Consider the following 22,088-nt stretch of genomic DNA (forward strand, 5'->3'; position numbering starts at 1 on the left):
TTTTTTTAAATAAGAATTTTTCTTATAAGAATCTGGCAATTTTCATGATGGAAAAACAAAACCAAAAAAATTTTAGGAGGCTTACCCCAGCCAATGATGCAGAATTTTAGAATGTATCGGCGAATGTAAGTGTTAAATACTTTAACTAGAGCAATGTACATGTGAATTGCTTCCAGCCCCATCCAGGTAAATGTTGCCAGAAGAAAGAAATGCAGCAGGGCTGCAATAGCAATGCAAAGTCCATCCACATTGAAGGAGGTGATCCAGCCATCTAGGAGGAAGAGGAGATTCAGGAACAGCAGGGCTGTGCTCAGGTTCATCAAGATTTTGGAGGGGTAATCTCTTCGCAATTTCCTAAAAAATGAAAAAAGAAATCTATGGGAGAACTAATACTGTATATCAATCTTTTAAGCACAGGGCTGTATAAACTCATATCTTATACAACCCTGCAATAAGATAGATAGCACCGGCTTTCTGATGTGGTTCTGCTAAAGGCGGGGTGTTAGGGGGCAGGGGACTAAGGACACTTATGAGTATTTAGCAAGTTATAAAAACTTTTAAAATATTAATTTTACTTCAAAATTGTTTCCAATTGTTTATACAATTCCCAGTTGGGTTTCAACAGAATTTTTTTTAATCCTGGGAAAATTCTAAAGTTATAAGAATGGCATTTTTATTAAAAAATAATTTCCCTAAATTATTTGAACTTTCTTGATTCTTAATGAGTTAAGGACCTTCAGAAATTCTGTTTCTGGACTAATTTTACAAGATTATAAAACAAATGTTTTCATGTTTTACAATACAGAAAGCACCTCACATAATTTTTACTTAAGTGTTAATCATTTCTAACACTTCTGAATGCATTTTATAAACAGAAATACAGTAATTATACATTAAAATTCTATAGCTGGAAAATCATGTTCCATAATATATTTTATGACAAACATGAACATTAACATTGAACCACCCTACATGATTCACAAAGTGTATAAATGTTTTTCAAAGCTGAGGCAATTTTCTTATTCACATTTGGAATAGTTAGCAATGGATTTGGCAGATTAAAAAATACTTACTCAAAAGCAACATATGTCAGGAGAGTTACTGCTGAAAATATTGCAGATATTCCACACCCAATATAGGTGATCAAAGTGAGGACTTTAGTGTTTCTTGCATCTAACTGTGAGGAACTTCTTGAAAGGTCCTACATAAAACATGACAAGCAGCTGTAAGAATCTCTCTTCTCATGAGAATGGTTGTTTCCCTAGAAAGTTCACTGTTAACATTAAAGCGGTTCACTCTCGGGGGCTAAAATCAACAGTGTAAATCAATATTAAAATTTTTATTTATTGTATTATTTTTGATCAATAAATAAAAGAAAAAAATGCAACATTACTTCCGGAAGTGATTACACATATTATTTTTTTACCTTCTTTCCAAAGCTCTTTGCACACCGGTATAACCTGAAGATCAAAACCACCAGGACCCCCAAAAGAAATTGGAGAGGAAGTGGTTACTTTGCGTAATAAACCATCAGGCCCATTCCTAACATTTACAGGGCTGGGGGCACCCACCAGTTCAAATGGAGACCACGGTAGTCTATATGGCCAAACCCTCAAGCCTTTAGGTTCCTTGCCAGGTAGCGAGGGGCTCAGCCAGAGGCTGGTGCTGGTGCTGTCACTGTCAGGTTCCAAGGGTGGTGCTGAGATTCAGATTCCTAACCCTGGTCATTGCAATGCTTCATATGTATGAGGTGGGGCAGTCTTTATTTTCATAAATGAGATGCCACTAAGAGTTTTGGGGGTTATCTTTTTTTTATTCCTATAGTAATGAAAGGATACAATTTAAATTGTTCAGCGCTGTTGTGGAGTGGAAAGAACTAAATACTTTCCAGTGAATTAACATAAAGTATTAATTTCAATGTGCTAATGGAGACTTACAAAGTTTGGACCTGGTAGGAAAATCTTTTTCTCCTTAAATGGGGGATTGGTATAGGAATAAATCTTGAAGTAAGACCAATCCCTCAATCCTGGTTGGAGGAGAAAGCTACATTCATTATGCAGATGTTCAAAAATTGAGTGTTCTCAGAGAAGAGACGTATTGAACATCTAGTGTAAACTTTTAGGTTTTAAATTTTGGAGAAAATATTTATGATTTTTCTTCTATATTTCCTTCTAAATTTTCTTTAATTTTCACTAAAATGCCAATAAAATCTGCTACTCACACACAGGGCTTGAGAGACAGAGAGAGAGAGAAAGAGAGAGTGTTTGTGTAAGTAACAAGGAACTGTGGGTTAGTTTCAGGTTTTACTGATGCAGTATAGAACAGACACAGTATCTCTGCGACATCAAGAAATACACAAAGGGATGGAATTCGGCAGAGGCAGAGGCAGAGGCTCAGGGTCTGAGGGAGATTCCCCTACCTTCTTATCCCAGGAATCTCTCAAAACACTGGGAGAACACGGGGCTCCCAGGGCACATGGAATGGGATTTGAGTCAGTGCCACCTGACTCACAGATAGGCTACCTCAACCAATATTTTGGTTACTACAGGATTTTATTAGCCCAGAGAGATGAATCATGGTCTTGAAAGATTGCCAAGTGATGTGTCACAACCTCTTGAAAAACCTATGGTTGCTATCTAGGCAAGGCAGTTGACTTGCATATCACAATTAAACCCAGATTTTCAAATAGAAACTAAATAGGGCTGTTTACTGATACAGGTTCACACACAATTGCATGTTGTTTTGCTCTTTTAGAGAAGGAAAATATGAAAACATTTATATTACGATATAGCCAATATGAAAATGTACTAATCTTAAAAATATGAAAACCAGTTTTAGTACAAAGAAATGTAGCAGAAGACATTAAATTCTTAAGCCATTTGCAGATGAGAAGATATAATTATAGGTATGAGGTGCATTTTTTTGCTTTTCATATGGTGAATTGGTGAATGTGTCATGGTACATGCAGACTCTGGAAATATTTTATACAAAAGAATAAAGAGTTTCTGAGTCAAGAAAAACTCTTAACAAAGTCTTGGTGGTCTGGAAAAGCTAAAAACATAAGAGAAAATCACCAAAAAAGGTAAGTTCTAGGAAGATTTTCTACCAGCAATTTTTAATATAACAAAAACAGGCAAGGTGGAAAATGGAAAGATAGCATGAAAGATGCTTATTTTCACATATATATTCATAAAATTAACCATTCAATCAGATGGCAGCAGAAAAAAGAATACACAATTAAAAACTCGTAAAATTTAGACAATATACGAGGGAATTGGCCATGTGAAGTGGGGGCAAGCAAACTCTGGCTGCATACAAATCATCTCTGAAGAGTACATTTTGTTACTGTTATCTACTTATTTAATATTAGACTTACAACATGCACATAGTTGAAATATTTTAATGAATTAAGCTAAATTTTACATATCTGAATGAGTAACCATGAAAAATAAGTGTTCTCTGAAAGAATGCCTGCTATCACTTCTGCAGAAAAGAGAACATGGAAGGTAACTGAATTTTCTTGCATAATTACTTAAGGAAAATATGCAATAGTGAATTGCTCATTTTCATGCTCTGGCAGCAAAGACAAAATATTCATATTTTAGATAGTTAAAACGGTGTCTTCTATGATTCATCACCTTTTTAAATGACTTGTTCTTATCCCTGGGAGCATTTATGTACTTGATTGTCAGGAAAATTACAACTTGCAGGGTTGCCATATGACAATGACCATTTACATAGGCTGAGTAGATTCACGAGCCAAATACTACATCCCACAGATCCTTGTGGCTTCCTCCCAGTCCCCACAGGAAGAAGGGTGCAAGATTTAAAGGCAGGGATAAACAAAACCTGACATCTGTAATTCTAATTTGAAAGCTTTATTGCCTCAGCTCACATTACTCCTATCTCCTATTAAAAAAACAAATGTGCTCCCTTTATGAAAACCATACAGAAACAAAGTCTATGCTAAAACCTGGGTTTATACCTTTAGCTTCTATCTGGTATACTTGTGATTTTGCAAACAGTTTTCTGTTGTCCAGTTTTCTGGACAACATTCTGTATGGTTTTCATAAAGGGAGCAGCGGATAAAAGCTAAAGGTATAAATCTATGGATGAATTCCAACAAGTCGTTGGATGTGTGGTGGTCTTAAAATTTGGTGGGATTAAAAAAACACGCAATGATGCAATCTAGTTTTTGTTTTAAATTGTGTGGCAAGCTGGCTAATAAGATAAATAAAACAGGGGTATGGGAGAAGGAAGGAAAGAATGATGATATGTAGAGGTCCAAAGGTGACAGAAACATCATACCCTCATCTATTACAGATCTGAAGCCTCCTTCTGACCCTAGTCACTAGTCTGTCTAACAAACTGCAGTCTCTAGGAGGGAGGTCACTTGGTGCAGAACGAGGTACAAAATAATGTCGAAATATATTGAGTGAATGACAACATAAGGAAAAATTCTTTTTGATTCCACTCTCCACAATTCCCTTCCATGTTAGTAACACCCAACACTTTCTTAACTTTCTCTCCCTCTCCGCACTTGTCTCCCTGTTTATCTCCTTGATGCTGTTGCTCTCTTAATTCAAGAATTTCATGGGGATTTTCTTGTTTCTGGGATTATTTATCATCATTGTTAATGCTACAGGAAAAAAAAAAAAGGGAGACAGTTCTTTTCTGTAATTACTTTTACATATTTTTAAGATGTGATCTTTGCTAATTAGATTCTTTATTAAGATTCATGATACAGATGAAAACTATCAGGAAATAATTCCCAAAATAAATAATCTAAAAAGGTGGACTCACAAAAAAGGAATATGCCATCCAAAGTTATAGCATGTCCAAACGAGGTTAGAAATTCCCCCCTTACCATCAGAACTCCAAAGTGTGTGAAGTGGTTACACAGGCAGACCGTCTCATTTGCATCTGAATCTCTCTGTGCAACACATCCTGATGTGTTCCATCCTCCAAAACTTTCTGTTGAAGGAATCAACAAACAGTGTGAAAACAGCAGGTAGTGTCTTCTCTACAATGGATGAGAACTTCTATAGAGAAATTTGCCTCAGTCTCTTCTGCCATACAGAGTTTATATCTAAAACGGATACCATTATGAAAGCTTTCAATGCTTAGAATAATTTGGATTTCTGGAATCATCAAATGTTAGTTTGGGTAGACAGTTACAAGTGATCTAATCAGTGGGTTCAAACTCAGGAGGTCCACAAATGTTTGATCCAAGTGAATTTTTAACATATTTTTAAATGAACTTCTATAAAAAGAATATTCCTTTTCAAATACAGTACACAATAATGAACTCTCGGGGGCCAACAATCTTTTTCTGAGGGTTAATTTACATTTTTGTGAAGACATAAGAACAAAGAACATTTCCTTTCTTAGAATGTCATTCAGCAGTCATGAATGGGATAGCTTATTGTGAATGGCTTGGACATACCTTATCTGACTTTTATGGTATAAAATGGAGTATAAGCAACACATATTGTCAAAATATTGAATCCATTTATTTAAATAATAGTTTAAGATACAAAGTAATACTTTTAACTACGTAAATGAGTAACGATCTTCTCCAAATTATGCAACTAAACCCCTCCACAAAAAACACCCGTCTTGCTGTGACAAGGACTATCAAAAAAAGAAGTTTTTGCCCTTTTCAGGCTGTTTTCATCAACAAAGCAACGGGCATTGATATCAGAATGAATCTGGCCACAGTAATCCTCACCAGGGATAGACAGAGAAGCATCTTTATTTGCACTTCCTTTCAAAGAGATTTCAACACCTTATGCCTACTGATTGACTCATTCCTTAACTTTGCCTTCCTTTCTTGACTGTCAAATCTAATTCAGAAGGCTGTTCTTCTCTTTCAAGTAATATATGTCCATTATAATCATTCCTATACTTACATTCCTTCAGTCAGCTTCTCACCTCCCTCATAACTGGAGGTCTGGAAGCTGGATTTTAAATTGTCTGCCTTAGATCAAGTAATCTCTTCAAATATGTGTTAGAAGAATGAGATTAAGTGCACGTCTACTTTCATCAAAAGTAGCAATAAAAATGTATGCTGTATTTTACAAGTAACTGATGTCAAAGAGGTTGTTCAACTGAAAAAAAAAATGAAAGAAAACATAGTGAAGTCTGCCTATTTCTTCTTGCAGTGACTGAAAAGTTACAGAAATTAGAAATGACTTTCCAAGCTACCTAAACTAACTTTGCAGCTCATTTACCATTTACACTTACATTGTGACTCACTCTGGTTTGGGGTGGAATTAAAGGAAACGGGGGTGTCTAACAATGTTTAAAATTCAGTTGTTATCTATATTAAGACAACCAATATTTTAAAACTTACTGTTTTTGTTCAGATCCCAGAAGGCACAGATGGGATGATGCACTTCCTATATTAACATAAGAATAAACATGTGAAATTGTGTTTAAATGTCATGATTTAAATATGGCAAAAGAATAAAAACACAAAGAGTTTCACAGAGAAATAGATTAGCGTTAACATGCCAATATAACCCCAAAAATGTCAGGTAATTCAGGGGGATCTTCTCTCCCACAGAGACTTCAAGAGAAAATCTACTCTAACCTCATGAGGAATCATACTATGTACCCATTTATCTGTAGGTTACTACAAATGTCCCATCATTAAATATACTGATTCTACTCTCATTTTTAGCATTTAGCAAAGCTCTTGAAACTACAATTCTACACCATCTTCAAAATTCTTCTTTATGTCTGGGTATTTACATAAACAAATTGAAAACAAGGACTTGATGTAGACTGATGTCCACAGCAGCATTATTCACAAGAGCCAAAAAGTAGAAGCAACCCAAGCATTTATTGACGGAGAAATAAACAAAATCTGGTATATATATACAATGAAATACTGCCCAGCCTTAAAAAGGAAGGCAATTCTGACAGATGCTACAGCATGAAAGAATCTTGAAGACACTGTGCTGTGAAATAAGCCAGTCACAAAGGACAAATACTGTATGTTTCCATTCGTATGAGGTACTTAGAGTAGTGAAATTAAGAGATATAAAATAGAATGGTGGTTGCCGCTGGGCGTGGTGGCTCAAGCCTGTAATCCCAGCACTTTGGGAGGCCGAGGCGGGTGGAACACGAGGTCAAGAGATCGAGACCATCCTGGTCAACATGGTGAAACCCCGGCTCTACTAAAAATACAAAACATTAGCTGGGCATGGTGGCACGTGCCTGTAATCCCAGCTACTCAGGAGGTTGAGGCAAGAGAATTGCCTGAGCCCACGAGGCGGAGGTTGCGGTGAGCCGAGACAGCGCCACTGCACTCCAGCCTGGGTAACAAGAGCGAAATGTCTCAAAACAAACAAACAAACAAACAAACAAACAAACAAACAAACAAAAAGAATTGTGGTTGCCAGGTGCTATCAAAAGGAGAGAACAGGGCAAGGGTATTTAATGGGAGGAGAGTTTCAGCTGGATAGACAGATGGTGGTGATGGCTGCATAACAAGGTGAAGACACTTAATGCTATTGAACTGTACACTTTAAAATGATTAAGATGATACATTTTGTATCATGTATGTTTCACAATTAAAAAAATATCTTCCCTTATGAATTAAGGGGCTGAAACAAAGGAGGCCAAAGTGTTAAACAAGGAAGTCTAAGATGGTTCGTGACAAAGGAGGCTAGATCTTAGGTGACTTGGTTTTCAATCCTCAGCCCACTCATTTCCTGCCTGCCTTCCTGCCTGTCTAACAAATGCCAGAATCATGATGAAGGCCCTCTAGAAAAGTGAGAAAAACCTGTTCTTGGGCCATCTGGGACAGTAAGAATTCCCATCTAATTTTATCAAACAGATGACAAGGGTAATGAAGCAACAAGAAAAGCAACTTTTGCAAATACTAAATAACTGCTAACTCTCAAAAAATAAGTCCACCCTCCCCTGTTTTTCCTTGGCTTTCCCAGTTACAGTTATCTTTGCAAATATACACAGAAATAGAAAGAAACAACCAAAACCTCTATTGGCAGAATTGTGCAACTACATCTGCATTTAACTTATTTCAAGCAATATATATTGTATCTTAAAAACAGAAGCCCTTTTCTTCACTTCCCTTCTCTTTCTGATTATTGAGTCCTAGATAAGACTAACGTCTCCAGCTGCTTCAATTTACTGTGACTTTAAAGCACTACCTGACTAGGTTCTCTCTTTATGGAAAACTGGGCGCTACCCCACAAAAAAGGGTCAGTTACTTTTTAATATGCAGGAAAAAAAGCCCCCACTCGTTTCTGAAATAGTCTACTGCTGTCCAAACGCTACTGGAAGCATTTTCTTACCTGAGTACTCGTATGTTTGATTTTTATTTTAACAGGATCCTTCAGATTCTGGATAGTAATGTTTCCAATACTGCACGCCATCACATAACTCACTAAGGGTTTTCTTTGGGGTCCAACATCCTTTGAAAGGAAAAAAAATCATGTGTCTCAGTCAGAAGTACACACTTTTATTTTACTTTGGTGCTCCAAAATAAGCAAACTGTCAGCAATTTTTACACTTAAGATCTTCAGGTCTTGAACATCCTGTTTATCACATCAAGTTGCTGGCTTTCCTGAAGGAGCTTTGTTATTTCCCTTATTATAATAAATACATTGAGGGAACACTGGGAGCCAATATTGTAAGATTATGTTCATAAAACTGCATTCTTGATTGTGGTGACTGATGTCAGCCAATTAACATCTGAAACAATGCAGACTCATAAATAATATAAACTCATAAAAAGCTGTGAAACAATGAGATCATTTCCCTACTCTAGAAAATAGATGAAGTTGTTTTCCTTCAGAGAAGTATGAATATGATGTGAAAAATAAAAAGCAATTCATCTTTCACATCCATGCCAACAGCCTAACATGTTTACTAATTTATGCCTAAAAGTAATGCTGAATTCAAGTCCCATCCAGGACTTCTATCTTCTTCTCTGATTAAATACTTGCCAGCATAAGCAGATTTCACTTAATTAATAAGGTTATCAGAAAATCAAATCTGTTAGATAAAATGGTTTGGACCAATAAGCTTTCTCTCCAGCAAGTTCATCTCTATTTTTTTCTTTCCCTTGTATTTCTTGTCCAAATCTACATCATAGCTTACAAATCAGTTGTTTTGAAATAATTACAGGATTTCTTAAATTCCAAATAAAACTCAGCATCCAGAATATAGCTTTTTATTTATTTTGTATGATGGTCACTGTTAATAAAGTCAGCTACTAGCTGGTGATACCCAGCCTTTCAGTAAAACACACAAAAACCCCATTGTATCTTGCCCACTATGATAGGGGAGCACCACAGAACCCTTAAAGTTTTTTTTTTTCATTCTACTTTAAATTTACTTTAACATTTATATATGCTAATATATACGATATGCAATATATATATCTATAACATATGCTTCCTTTTTTTTTTTTTAAGAGATGGGTCTCACTGTGTTGGCCTGATTGTTCTTGAACTCAGCCTCACGCAATCCTCCCTCCTCTGCCTACCAAAGTGCTAGGATTACAGGCAAGAGCCACCTCACCTGCCCAGATATGCTTCCTAAGAACAACTTTGGTAGGGAAATACCAAAGGAGAAGGAAACAATGACTCAAAACAATGACAGATCCTTGCAAATCTAAGAGTTGTCTGCAACCCTTTCCACAGGGCTTCTGTACCATTCACATTTTGTGGCACCTATTTCATTTTTATACTGGTTTTAAGATAACATTGTCATACACTTCAAATTGCCATAATTTTAACAAATGCAGTTGTAAATGTTATAGCTATTAAATCTTTCAGGGTAAATTAAACATGTTCTTATACAAAATGCATAAATTGTATTTATATACATCACAAAATTTGTATAGAGATGGTTCCTAAAACATTTGTTGATAAAATTTTTTAATTTTAGATTTAATTACTGTCAAGGATTCCATGGTATTCTTTTTCCTTGACTATATCTCTACTTGGCCATTCCTCTACAAAGGCAGATCTAATAAAATCAATTCCCTGGCCTTGAGACTTGCTATTTTCTCTTATATAAGTCACATTGTTCAATATGCACTGATACCTTGAATTTAATAGATGTTTTTTTTGGGGTTTTTTTTTTTTTTTTTGTAAAGCCCAGGAAAACCACTCTAGATCAGGTTATACTTGCAAAGGCAAACAGAGGTCACCAGTGTTTGCTGGCAGTTGGTCTTCTAGTATCTAGAAATGATGCCAATAAAAATAATAATATGTGCTTAGCACAATGCCATCCAACTCTGCGGATATGTGAAGACCAAAGTTCACTTGAAATACTAATGGGAAAACTGATTAAAGCCAAGAATGCTGCTCATTATGTAAAGAGTGTTTCCTGCTGAATTTAAAAAAAAAAAAAACACCTTTCCTTTGGTGTGCAATTTCTTTTAAAGGCCTAAATGATTGAAGAGCATAAAATATTTAATGAACGTAATAATAAGTCATTTATTCACTAATTCAGCTTCTAATTTTTTAATGCAGGCCTTAGCCTAATACTTGAATTACTTTAAAAACTGAAATACATACAACCTGTTAATAAGCATATTATCTGAAATAAAATATTTAAACAATTATATAAAAAATTTTCATTTTTGAAAATGCAGTAAATTTTTCTAAACCTCCTGATATATTTCAAAGGATTCTAAACTTTTGTTTTTTTTGCCTTTGAGCAAAGAAACTTCATTTGCAATTGAAAAATTATCATTTAATGAATGTGTTTACCTGGAAAAGTCCAGTTTTGTTGAAGAAAGTAAACTGTGCTCTTCTAACTAATGCAGAATCTTCCTGACTTAAATTCTCAAGTAAGTTTGGAGGCAAGATTACAGACGCCAGAGGATCCACTTGTCCACTCTCAAAATCCATCTGTCACACAGAGATATACTGGTCAAGTAATCACAATTAAAGGGTGATAATAACGTTATTCCACATGCATAGTTAGGCAAGTGAACAATTGCAAATTCAAGTTAGTCAGGACCAGGATTTCCCTTTGTATCTACAGTAGTCACGGTAACTCCTGGATAAACCCCTACAGACAGAGCTGTAGATCTCATTTGGGTTTTACATGTGTGTCAAAGGAGAAAATGCATTGATTTTAACAAAGACATGGGGAGAAATCTATAAATCAGTCAACATTTTCAAGTATAAGAATTAGATAAGCAGCAGATTTTGAGGTTTTCTCAAAACACGTAGTGAAAGATAATAACTATGGGAGGAAGAGGCGAGGGAGAGAGAAAGAGACTGAAGTTAACTTGTTGATTTCAGACTGCATTAAAATTTTATGAATACTCTCGGATAGCATTTTTCCTGAAACCATAGCTCAAGGCCAAAGAATGCTTTCTTGCGAACAGTCTTGGAATGAGAGTGAGGTTGACTGAGTTTTTCCTCTTAAAATGTGAAAGAGAATTATCCAAAAAAGCCTCTAGTCTAATGGAGGAAAAAAGTCTTGCCTGTATCCTGCTTTCAGGATTTTTATATTTTCAGTTTGCTCTATCTCCACAGTTAAAGAAATAGTACACTTCACATATTATACTCTTCTAGGTCAAGAACAATGCTTCATTCATTTTGTTTGCTCTGATGGCTAATATTGTCTGGCATGCAGTAGGAACTTGAAAATTCTTTACTTATGTGTCACTTGAACACGTTGAAAAGATTCTCCATTAATCTAGCCCCTGTGTACATGTCTAGGCTTTCTGTCACCTGCTAACCCAGACTTCTACATCACGTGTTCTCAAAGCATGATACTTAGACCAGCAATGTCTAAAGAACTTGCTAAAAGTACAAATTTGGGGGGCCTACCTAGGACCTATTAAATTAGAAACTCCTGGAGTAGGTCCCAGAAATCTGTTTTAACAAGTCCTCCAGAAAATTCTTCTTTTTTTTCCAGAGTCTCACTCTGTTGCCCAGGCTGGAGTACAGTCACATGATCTCGGCTCACTGAAACCTCTGCCTCCCAGGTTTAAGTGATTCTCATGTGTCAACCTCCCAAGTAGCTGGAATTACAGGCATGCACCACTATGCCCAGCTAACTTTTTTCGTGTTTTTAGTAGAGATGGGGTTTCACCATGTTGGCCAGGCTGGTCTCGAAATCCTGGCCTCAAGTGATCCACCCACCTTGGCCTCCCAAAGTGCTGGGAATACAGGCACGAGCCATCAGACCCAGCCTCCTCCAGAAGATTCTACTATTCAGTTTGAGAACCACTGGCAAAGAGAATGCACTATGCTTCTTTTCACTTTGGGGCCCTTAATAAAGCTCTTTCCTCTAACTGAACTGATCCTCACCCCAAGTATAGTGTTCTCTACTCATGCTTAGCTCCAGTAACCCCGCTTGTAGAAGGTAAGCGGATCACCTCTGTCACCCAGGATATGAAAGTATACCCACTGAGCTTCCACAATACCTTCTGGCTACTGCTCTAGTTAAACTTAACCAACATTCGGACCTGCTTGTCACCTGGTGGACCAAGATCTCCTTGAAGCAGCAACTGCTAAGTGATCAGAAAGTTTTTATATATCTAAGTAATTAATTAAAATTAAAGAAACCACTGGCTCATTACCTGGAAATATGATTCATTATTGCTTGGAAGACCAATGCTAAAATTTGAAATTGCATTTGTCCCTGCTAACAGGGATGATACGCCAAGAGCCAAATTCTGAGTTGTAATATTCACATGCGATGTATTATCTAGGTCTATCTTGAAGGCCAATTCATCAATTGTTTTTAAAGCTCTAAATAAATGACAAAAATACCAGTGTTAAGTAATACAATATTTTAGGTACTTAAACATACATGTTTTTCTTTGTTGCAAAATATAAACCAAATAAAATTGTTTTTGGATTTTCTGATCTTAACATGAACACCCATAAAATTACCCCAGACCACAGTGATATCTGTTAAAACAAGGAATCACAGGGATGGATGTATCCTCAAGAGAAATATCTGCTTTAAGGAAAATCAACAATTAAATCATCCTGAACAAATACTGTTTTTCATTTAAAAACAAATTTTAAAAGCCTCTCTTTCCTCACATGACAAAGTATCCTCCCTACCTTACGGCTTATCAAGAATCAAAGGAAACAATGCGATAAAAGTGTTTTGTGAACTGCATGACACCGTAAGAATGTTTATATTGTTATCATGTAGATTAAGTGAGAAAATACATCTTTATCAAGTATAAAATTTTCTTCAGAGAAATGCAGAAGGAAATAAAAAACAGTAAACATTTTAATATTAATTTATTAAGTGAAGCAATTAAATACAAACTGAATCATATAAATGTAGGTATATTTTCATCGTTCCCAGCATGTTCATTTCAGAAGGCCAACAAGCATGAGGCTGTGGCTGTCAGTGGCATCGTTCACAGTATCGTGGACTTATGATGACCAGTTATGCATAACTCTACTGGCCAACTAAATTTAGAATTTTAGAATTTTTTAATGAAATTTAGAACTTCCAAATAAAAAATGAAATACGGATTATGTTTTCTAGGGCTATAGATATGGCAAATTATATTTCTCAAAACACACACACACACACACACACACACACACACACAACTTTTAAGTTCATGTTGTCAATGACCTTGCTTAACTATTAATGACTATTAATACATCTTGCAGAGATTTGAATTTTGAAGTCTGGGCACAAAGTGTTTAGATAGGTGAGAAATTATGTAACATCACATTTATCCAATAAAATTTACTCTCCAGAAAAAAAAAAAAAATACTTACTCAGATGAAGACTCAAGTAAGTCACTGTCTGAACTGCTTAAGATATTAGAAAATATATTCATTAGAGTTGAGCCAAGTGTTATATCAATGTTTTCTTCTTTATTCACAATTCTTTTGACTTGTTCCACAATGTTGACAATATTGGCTGAGGTTAAGTTCTGCCCATCAGCAGTAGAATTTAAAATCTGGTTAGCAACTTCATTTGCTTCAACTAAAAAAACGGCAGAAAAACAAAAACACTAAGTTTTATCTGCATATTTTGAGCATTTCCAGGAATTCAAAGAAGAGTGTAATATTTTACTTTACAGTTGAAGCAAGAAAGTGAGATGTTCCTGTTTATACCTCATCCCCATCTTCACAAGGCAATATTTCTTTCTATGAAGAGACTAACTTCTCTCTTTAGTAAGATGCACATAACTTGGAGGGATGAATGATCACACAAAGTTCTAAGAGAAATGTCCCCAGAATCAATGAATAAGTATATATTTGCTACTTAATACAAACTACAAAATGTTGACATGAATACCAATTTATACGTTAGTTTTGTCTTCTCTAGATTTTCCTTACTATGTTTAATCTCCTACAGAACAGAAAGTTAAAATGAAAGTAAAAAGTATTTTCTATCTTAAGTAAAACAATCGTTTGCCTTTTAATATGAAAACAGTATCATATAGCAGAAGAATATGCCAAAGACAATGAAAACCATGAAGCACAAAGTCATTTTATTTTATCCTTGAAAAACAAGGGAAAATTGCTCACTTACTTAAACAGATGGAGACATCAACAGGTCCCCAGTAGGCTTCAGATAAGTTGGAAGCATTGTAATAACTATGAAACAAAATAGATGTTTTAAACATTTTATATAACTGATATTGTTATTTTTACTACTTAAAGGGATTTGTATATAATGTATACATTTATTACAATATGATCAATGGACAAGCTTCCCTTTAAGACACTGAACTTCTCACTCTGCTTCCAATTTAATTTTCTCTGTTTATCTCCGTACCTGTTCATATATCTATGTTCCCCTAGCTCCCTAACCCATTTCTGTTTATCGCCCTCTACATACAATGTTCCCAAATTCTCTCCACTTCTCTACCTCATTCTTCTTAGCCTTCCTTATTCTCTCCTCTCTCACCCCAGTTTGTTTTTCCATTTGCACTATTTCCTTCTACAAGTTTTCTTTTCCTGCTTTTCTATAAATAATATTAGAACTGAAAAAAATAGTTAACAACTTTTGGGATTTGCCTTGATTTCTAGGTAAGTTTCCTTTGAAAATAAAACTGAAATGCATTGAAATAAATCTCATGCTAAAAATTCTTATGGGAAAAAAATCAGTAGCTTACCTCTTGGAAACAAAATACTAGCAATATCCTAATCTGAGATCCATTGGCCAAGTACTGATTTAAGAACTTTACAAGTAAAATCGGATTTTGAGTTCATATAACTCTGCAAAGCAGATTATAATCCCCATCTTATAGAAAATAATTTGGAATTTGATAAATCAATGAATTGTCCATCTCACAACCAGGAAGACAATGAGTCACATTTCAAACTCAAGTCCATGAATCTCTGAAGTTCCCTTCTTTCCTCCCTACAAAGCGTCAAACACAGCAGTATTTACAATATGCAAAGTATTTATGCTTAGGCAGTTTCCATTTCTGACTTTCCCCCAAAAAAAACTCTAATTGAGAGTGAGTGGGTGGAGAAATGGATTTGACTTGCTATTCCATGAATCCCTGCTATTGTCTTGTCTCTGAGGTTTCTGTTAAACATTTAGAGAAAATCTATACCCTGATAGTTTCCATCAGCAGACTGGATCTTGTCTTTATTTCTACCCCAATCTGGATCTTTTTTTTTTTTTTTTTTTTTTTTTGAGACGGAGTTTCACTCATGTCACCCAGGCTGGAGTGCAATGGCACGATCTCGGCTCATCGCAACTTCTGCCTCCTGGGTTCAGGCAATTCTCCTGCCTCAGCCTCCTGAGTAGCTGGGATTACAGGCACACACCACCATGCCCAGCTGATTTTTTGTATTTTTGGTAGAGTATCTTGTCTTTATTTCTTCTTTGCCTCCTTTCCCCATTCCAACAATAATCAGTACCAATTAAAAAGTTTCAGAATTCCAGATGCACATTCCAGGGCTAGGCTAGAGGAACAAGCTAGTTTGGGCTCTCCTGCTACCCACTGGCTTCTAAATTCTTCAATGTTTCTTTGAGAGGGCTTGATTAGCATGTGGCTAGGAGGAAAACACTGCCTTTCTGAGTCACCAACTTATGTTATCTTTACTCCCCAGGAATGAATGAAACAGGCATACATAGATTCCTGCCCTTCTTTGCAATCAATATAATGCCTGGGAACTACCGTGCTGCACGTATAACCCTGGGAAGGTTGATAACGTGGAGCCTTGCTGACAAAAGTCAGTGAAAATATTACCATATCCGTGAAACTTTAAAGCCAGGCTTTTCTGGACAATCAAGAGAGTATTCAGAAGGAACGATAGATGGCCAGCAGAAGCCTTTGGGTTCCTCCACAGCAGGACATGAACCTATATGAAAATAAGAAACAGCATGAGAAATATTCACCTATTTTTTAATGTTAGAAATTAGAGGTGCAGGATGAAAGCAAAATGACAATACTGGTAATTAGGTATTCATTTAATGTAATACCAAAATATTAGTGTTTATGTTCAGATTTCTTAAAAAATAGAAGTTAGAAAAAACATTAACATTTAATACATTTCAAAACCAAAAATTGTTACATCAGACAAAACCATTAAGAAACAAACAGTTACATAAGTATAAACATGAAACATACATTATCTTTCTAATCATTAGCAGATACTAGTTTTATTAAAAGAAACACTACAGAGAAGGAAAGCAATCCTAAAAAATTCAAAACGTAATTCGATTTTTTTCAAATAGGAAAGCCTACAAATGATGTCTCGATAGTGTCATCTTTGAGTTGTGGGGCTATTTTACGGAAAATGTTCCAGCTGCTCTGACAGCCTCTCCTACCTGGAAGCTTACTAAGGTGGCCACAAGAAGGAACCTGCGAACCAACACCACACCCTCAGGCTTCTTTATCCTCAAATCATCTGGCTTTTTGTTTGACAACTCTCGAAGTAAGCCCCCTGACATCAATCATTCAGATTTTATATTTTAAAGAATATCAAAGTAACAGCAATATATCAACAACAATAAACTCCTGTATTTTGGTGAACATTAGCGAGTTACATCAGTTTACTGGGAACCGGTCCTATCATCCATCACCAACTGAAAATTCAAATCACTTTCCAATGTATACCATGAGCTTTAAAACTGTCAGGTTTTAGCTTTTTATTTTTCCATTAGTAGAAATGCTTATCCGCAGACTCACTTGCAGAAAAACAATAACATGGATAATTTAAGTGGTTTAAATTAAACGTCTAGGTATACAGAGAGAGTGGTGTTGAGCTTTCCCAGCCTATGAGGAAAGAGATGCGCTGGTCCTCCCAGGGTTCTCCAGTCACAAACTACCATTTGTCAGGCTCTTTCTCTGTGAAAGCCCCTATAGGTGAAAGGGTAGCAGGCCGCATTCTCCTTCTCTCCAAAAAGCCCCATTTGTTAGGAAGTATTTTCCCATACAGACTCAGAAATGGTTTATCATCATGATTAGTATTATTTGCATTCATTCATCTCTATGAGGTCTTTGTAAATGTGTACATCAACACAACAGAGATGGGTGGCTCCTCACAGAAGTGGAGATGCCTGCCTCTTTACTACACTATGATTCTGGCGTTAGTCACAATCGCCGTCTTCAAGGCTGAGGAACGCTTGCCTCTCTCAATTCAACCTCCTGAGTTTTCTTTTCTTGTGATCTCTACTAATGTACCTAATCATAGTATAATTGTAAACATAGAATAACATTAGAACAATTGCTTTTTGTTATCCAATTTGCAAATATTTGCTTTCCTAAAATAAAACTCATCCAGACTCATTCATTCATTTATTCAGCAAGTGTTCAAGTTCCAGGGAATGTGCTGGGTTCTGGACTGTGGTCTTTTGATGTGTTTGATGATCTAGGCATCTGGACAACACGAAGTAGAGGCTCAAAGGCAGTGATGTCTATACTCAATGTCAGAAAAGGTTCCACAGAAGAAGTGACTTAGGAGCTATCTTTAAAAATACACAGGTAATAATGAGGCTGACGGTAGGAGTGAAGAAGAACAGTGTGGGCAAAGATACAGAAAGGTCGGGTAAAGGAGCACAGGCTCTTTGTGGAAGTACAAGCAGTGCCACATGTGTGGTTAGAGCTTAGGAGGTGAACAATCTCCAGGAGAGGCTTGTTTCTAGGTTCAACAGAACCCCCAGATTCCTGACCTACTACTAATAGAGACAGAGAACATAAGAGAAGGAGTCATCTTCTATTTGTTTTTTGAGATAGGGTCTCATTCTGTGGCCGAGGCTGGAGTAGAGTGGCATGAGCATGGCTGACTGCAGCCTTGACCTCCCAAGATCAAGCGATCCTCCTGCCTCAGCCCCACCTAGTAGCTGGGACTACAGGTACGCACCACAACACCCAACTAATTTTTTAATTTTCCATAGATTGAGTCTCCCTGTGTTGTCCAGGCTAGTCTCAAATTCCTGGGCTCAAGTGATCCTCCCACCTTTGCCTCCCAAAGTGCTGGGATTATAGGCATGAGCCACCATGCCCAGCAGGAGATGTTTTATAACAGGAAATATCCTTAAGATTTATCTCATTAGAGTTCCCATATCCACATCTATACACTCTTTCTATTCCTGAAGTTGACACCAATGATGATCAAGATTATTCTGGCATTTTGTACATATTGTTAGTTTTTCAAAATATGTCCCTATAGTAAAGTATAAACGTTCATCTCCCTCCTTCATTTTCTTGGATTCATAAGTGCTGTGCTGATTTTTTTTTTTTTTTTTGCTATGTCACACATTTGTTGCTGAACTTCATCATCAGAAAAAAATTTTACATAAACAAATAGTACATAAAGAAAGAATATTCCTGTTGTTTTAATTAAACCTGAATATATAGTTACACATTATACAAAATTAAAGTCACTTACCTAGTTGTCTCACATTCACTCTATGTAGCCTTAAGCCTTCATCCAAGGACTCATTATTTTTAAGGAGCTTTTGCTGAATGATTTTTCCTTCTAAATTGGTATTGTTGGTAGCATTGTAAACTAGAAGGGCCCAAAGTACCAACCTAGGAAAACATTTCAGATAGAACTGATTGTTGTTGTCGATTGGTTGGTTGTTATTTGGTCGGATAAACAGAACATTTAGATGTAGTTGGATGACCATCAACTGTTGTGACTGAAGAGATTAGCCAAGGTGCTTACAGACTTTCTCTGCTGCTGTGAAAATTATAATGGTAAAAATATTCCAATATTTTTCAACTCACCATTTGTCTTTTGAAGTTGTTGCTATTTATAAATGTGGTACAATTTCTTCAGAATAGCAACAAATGATTTTCTATCTCCATGAAGCATTTGCAAGTACTTTGTATGGTAAAAAGTTTAACAAAATAAATACTCAAAATAGACTTTGTGATTGGCCAGTATATTACTTAAGAAGGTTATAGAACTGTTGATGTTGAAGAGCCTTAAAAAGGAAATGCATATATGGGAAGCAAACAAATTTACCCCAAAATTTCTTTTGTTAAAAACTTTTGGTTCTATGATTTAAAGTAATATAATTTTCTGTTCAACTACAATCACAGCTGTAGTCAACAGTAGAAATCAAAACTATCAATTTAACACTGAGGTAAAAGTAAGCAACATTATTTTCTCAAATAGAGGAGAATTTCTTTTGCTTATATGTGATAGCTCTGGGTTCGCCAAAAAAATTGTTTCTTCTTCATATTCAGAGGAGAAATGAATAATACAATGTAAGATAACACATTATATTATTGAGATCGGTTACTGTCTACATGCCAAAGACCAAGTGGTAGTATTGTTTTTAAACTAGTTATGGAATGCCCAGTAGAGAGGCAGTGGAATATTTTATTTATGAAACTGTGAATATTAATAATTATTATATTATATATAATTATGTAATTATAATAAATATATACAATAAGTATTAGTCACAGTAATTTATTTGTGGTGTTAAAAAATAAGAAGGAATATGTGAAATATTTGCTATTCAATGCTAGGTGAAATTTTTTTTCTTTTCTAAATATCTGTGCTAATCTCAAGGAAAAAGTGCTCTACTATTCTCATAATTAACTCTGAAAAGCTCTCTTTAAAATAATCTACTGCTTACCATTCACATACAAGCCATATTTCAGGATGAGGCAAACATAGAGGTGAACATAATTATAGCTGTGAAAAACAGATGTCATTACAATAGCTTAACAATCTTTAAAATGGCCTATGAAAAAGGATCCTTTGATTAAATCACTGTTTGAAGGCAAGCTTCGCCACTCCAGTTGGTGAGAACTTACAGCTGGGAATGGAAACTTTTACTTGTCTTGAATACTGAGAACATAATTAGCACAAAGTATTGTGGGTGATATTGAATATCCAAACCCAGTAAGTCACGAATAGCCATACATTTTCACGGGTCTTATCTGTGTGTTTTCCTCTCTCATCCTGAAAACTGAAACTACTTTATGGTTCTACAAAGTCACATTCTATCTGTTGTTACCATCAGTCATTCTTTATTTAAAAAAAAAAAAAAAAGTCTCTGTGGTTTTGGTTTCCTGTCTGTCTAGGCGATAGAGTATGATAGCATTATCTGAAGCTATGGTCTGTGTTAAGTGATACAATCAAATTGAAAGGAAAAGTTTAAATAAAAAAAGAATGTGTGTAAAAGTAGTAGACCATGGTTTTGAGAAAAACTGAGACTATAAAGGCTCACCAATGAGGGTAAGAGCCATAGAGAATAGAAGAAAAGAGAGGCAAGAAAGGCTATAAACATAAATATTAAATAATGGCAAGAGTTCATACCAAAAAAAACCCTAAATAACTGGATTTTCCTATATACACCGTCTTAGTTCATTCTCCCTATACTTTTCTGTAAAATTACTCATTGGTTTGACAGACCAGGAAACTGAAATCCCATGAATTTAAATGTCTTTCAAGCAAGAGTTTCTGAGTGCTGACATGTAATAATGATGGCTGATTTTAGTATCACCTTGTAGTTGAAGAACCACAGTAAGTAAACTAAAAAGCAAATGCTGACTGCCTGAAGAACGTATATCACTGGTGATATCTGCCACACCCAGGGCTGTCCCAATAGCTACAAAAAGTGTCCAGCAAAGGGATCCCAATTGCTGCTGGATCCATTACTGAAGAAGCAATATGATCTAAGAGAAAGGATTGAAAAAAATTATTTGGTTAAATAGTGGAGAAGAGTTCTGTCGCCTTCAAGAATATAGTACTGAAATACATTACTGTGTTTTCATATCATAAAGAAAAAATTATAATGCCAGAAAATAAAAACAAGTTTCCTTAATCAGATGGCTCAATCCAGTCCATTTAATATGTATACAAAAATGACATATTTCAATGTAACTTTCAAAACATTTGTTTTTCCAATGTTGAACTGAAAAGAAAAAAAAAAGTTCTCTGGTCAACTCTCATATGAAATTTTATCTTCTCATAGTTAAGAATATATCACCTGAAAAGAAGCAGACTCTATCATCAGGGCTGTGTGTCCATAATATCAATTCTGTCTACTGAGATTCAGCAAGACTTATAGAAACTTTTGCTTTACAACAAATTAAAAAAAAAAATCTATGGAGGCTACATATGACATGGCATGCCTGTAATTCCAGCACTCTAGGGGGCTGAGACAGGAGGATCACTTGAGGCCAGGAGTTTGAGGTCAGCCTGAACAACATAGTGAGACCCAGCATCTACAAAAATAATATTTTAAAAATTAGCCAGGCATGGTGGCACATGTGTGTAGTCCCAGATACTCAGGAGTCTGAGAAAGGAGGATCATTTGAGCCCAGGAGTTTGAGGCTACAGTGAGCGATGGTCACACCACTGCACTCCAGCCTGGGTGACAAAGTAAGATTCTGTCTCAAAAAAAAAAAAAAAAAAGTCTACAGAGATGCAATACATGACCCAAATAACCAAAACACAAGTAAATTTATTCCATTTGGAAGTTTAAGTTTTTTTGTTTTACAGTACTCTAAACATTTGGTCCTTACATGCCAACTGGTCATACATGCTGGACATAACCATTAAATTATCTGCATGATTAAAGCATGATCCTGACATACATAAAATGGAAAATTCGGAAAATTAGCTGGAGCTTTAAATGCTGAAAATATTTTGGCATCTATTATCCATATTATT

The 22,088-nt window shown here is 35.7% G+C and overlaps 1 protein-coding gene across 10 annotated transcripts in view; it reads right to left on the reverse strand.

Moving 5' to 3' along the window:
• Nucleotides 1–22,088, reverse strand: part of ADGRG6 (adhesion G protein-coupled receptor G6) — a 136,886-nt gene that overhangs the window by 24,955 nt on the left and 89,843 nt on the right. For all 10 annotated transcript variants that reach the window (XM_032274593.1, XM_032274599.1, XM_032274602.1 and 7 more), the window contains 11 exons: nucleotides 18,840–18,982; nucleotides 16,196–16,307; nucleotides 14,521–14,585; nucleotides 13,758–13,968; nucleotides 12,584–12,755; nucleotides 10,755–10,895; nucleotides 8,325–8,444; nucleotides 6,356–6,401; nucleotides 4,868–4,974; nucleotides 1,074–1,201; nucleotides 86–354 (listed from right to left, as the gene is read on the reverse strand). In XM_032274593.1, the coding sequence (XP_032130484.1) occupies nucleotides 86–354; nucleotides 1,074–1,201; nucleotides 4,868–4,974; nucleotides 6,356–6,401; nucleotides 8,325–8,444; nucleotides 10,755–10,895; nucleotides 12,584–12,755; nucleotides 13,758–13,968; nucleotides 14,521–14,585; nucleotides 16,196–16,307; nucleotides 18,840–18,982 (1,514 nt within the window). The remainder of the gene's footprint in view (nucleotides 1–85; nucleotides 355–1,073; nucleotides 1,202–4,867; nucleotides 4,975–6,355; nucleotides 6,402–8,324; nucleotides 8,445–10,754; nucleotides 10,896–12,583; nucleotides 12,756–13,757; nucleotides 13,969–14,520; nucleotides 14,586–16,195; nucleotides 16,308–18,839; nucleotides 18,983–22,088) is intronic.

This window comes from Sapajus apella, unplaced genomic scaffold (genome assembly GCF_009761245.1).
Source record: "Sapajus apella isolate SASKATOON/1434 unplaced genomic scaffold, GSC_monkey_1.0 scaffold6, whole genome shotgun sequence".
Lineage (NCBI taxonomy): Eukaryota > Metazoa > Chordata > Mammalia > Primates > Cebidae > Sapajus > Sapajus apella.